Raw genomic sequence first — 1,121 nt, 5'->3', positions numbered from 1 at the left:
GGGGTGGGTGATGAGGGGAGGGAAACCCGTTCTTGAGAGAAAGCGGCCAAGGATCTGGTGCTCAGGGCCCCTCTGATGCCACGTTAGACCCGGGGGGAGGGGGCAGGCACGGGGACGAAGGACATGAGGGGCTGCAGAGGGACAGAGCAGGCTCGTGCCTGTGAGAGCTGTAACCAGAGGCGGGGTTGACGGGGTGCGCATGGCTCTCGGGAGGAAGTGATCAGAAGGAAAAGGGCAGGGAGTGCAGACTGTACACTAAAGATGGGAATGAGACAACCGTGGCGGGGACGAGAGGAGCCCCTGGACGGGCGGCACGTGCGATGCCGGGGCCGTGGACAGGCCACTCCTAGTCGGCCCAGGGCCGGGCAAGGGGACAGGGGCCGACTTGACTTTGCTTCCCCCCAGGAGCTGACAGGCACGCTGCCCGCGGAGTATCCCCCCAAACCAGGGGAAAAGCCCCCCAGGGTCCGCCGCAGGATCGGAGCGGCGTACAAGCTGGACGAGTGGGCCCTGCACAGGGAGGTGAGCGCTTCCGCGGCCGGCGCGTCCCTCAGTCCCGACGGCTGGTGGCCGGGCGGCCTCCTCTCCACCCCGCACCTCCAGCGAGGGCGCTCGGCTCCATGGGGGCCAGGGACACCCACTACGTGCAGCCCGACGGCCGCGGGAAGGTGTGCCGCCACGGGGGCCACGCGAGCCGCGAACTCAGGGAGGACCCTGGGTTTGGCCCAGTGGGCAGAGGATGTGTTAAGAGCCCGGGCCGCCACCCCCAGCCCCAGCCGCGGGGCCGCAGCCTGCGCGGACAGGTTCCCCCGGCCCCTAAGGGAGGCTCCTTCTCAGCACGGGAGGAAGGGGGTGGGGGCCCCCAGTGTCTTCCCCGTGGCGGGAGTGGCGTCCATTTCCCGTGGGCTCGCCCGCCCAGCCCTCTGGGGTCGCACTTGGGTTCCCACCCTGCCGGGTCGGGCAGGCGGGCTGCGGGGTGGGAGCCTGCGCCAGCCTTTCTCACGGCGGGGCGGACGCAGACGCGCCTGCTCTTGGGCCCCTCCCGCCGCTCCGCCCTCTGCGCCACGTCCTGGACGCCGCTGGCTGCCACCCTCTGTCCTGTCCTCTGGGCCCCCGCGCCC

The 1,121-nt window shown here is 71.1% G+C and overlaps 1 protein-coding gene across 1 annotated transcript in view; it reads left to right on the top strand.

The window, feature by feature from the left end:
- The window catches only part of LOC103602490 (chromosome unknown open reading frame, human C1orf106), an 18,304-nt gene that overhangs the window by 7,405 nt on the left and 9,778 nt on the right, over positions 1-1,121 (top strand). The window contains exons 4-5 of the mRNA XM_008586894.1: positions 406-562; positions 604-852. Coding sequence (XP_008585116.1) covers positions 406-562; positions 604-852 — 406 coding nt within the window. The remainder of the gene's footprint in view (positions 1-405; positions 563-603; positions 853-1,121) is intronic.

The sequence above is a fragment of the Galeopterus variegatus genome, unplaced genomic scaffold (genome assembly GCF_000696425.1).
Source record: "Galeopterus variegatus unplaced genomic scaffold, G_variegatus-3.0.2 Scaffold4171, whole genome shotgun sequence".
Taxonomy (NCBI): Eukaryota; Metazoa; Chordata; class Mammalia; order Dermoptera; family Cynocephalidae; genus Galeopterus; species Galeopterus variegatus.
The sequence above is the reverse complement of the archived record's forward strand: the minus strand, read 5'-3'. Positions and strand labels throughout refer to the sequence as shown.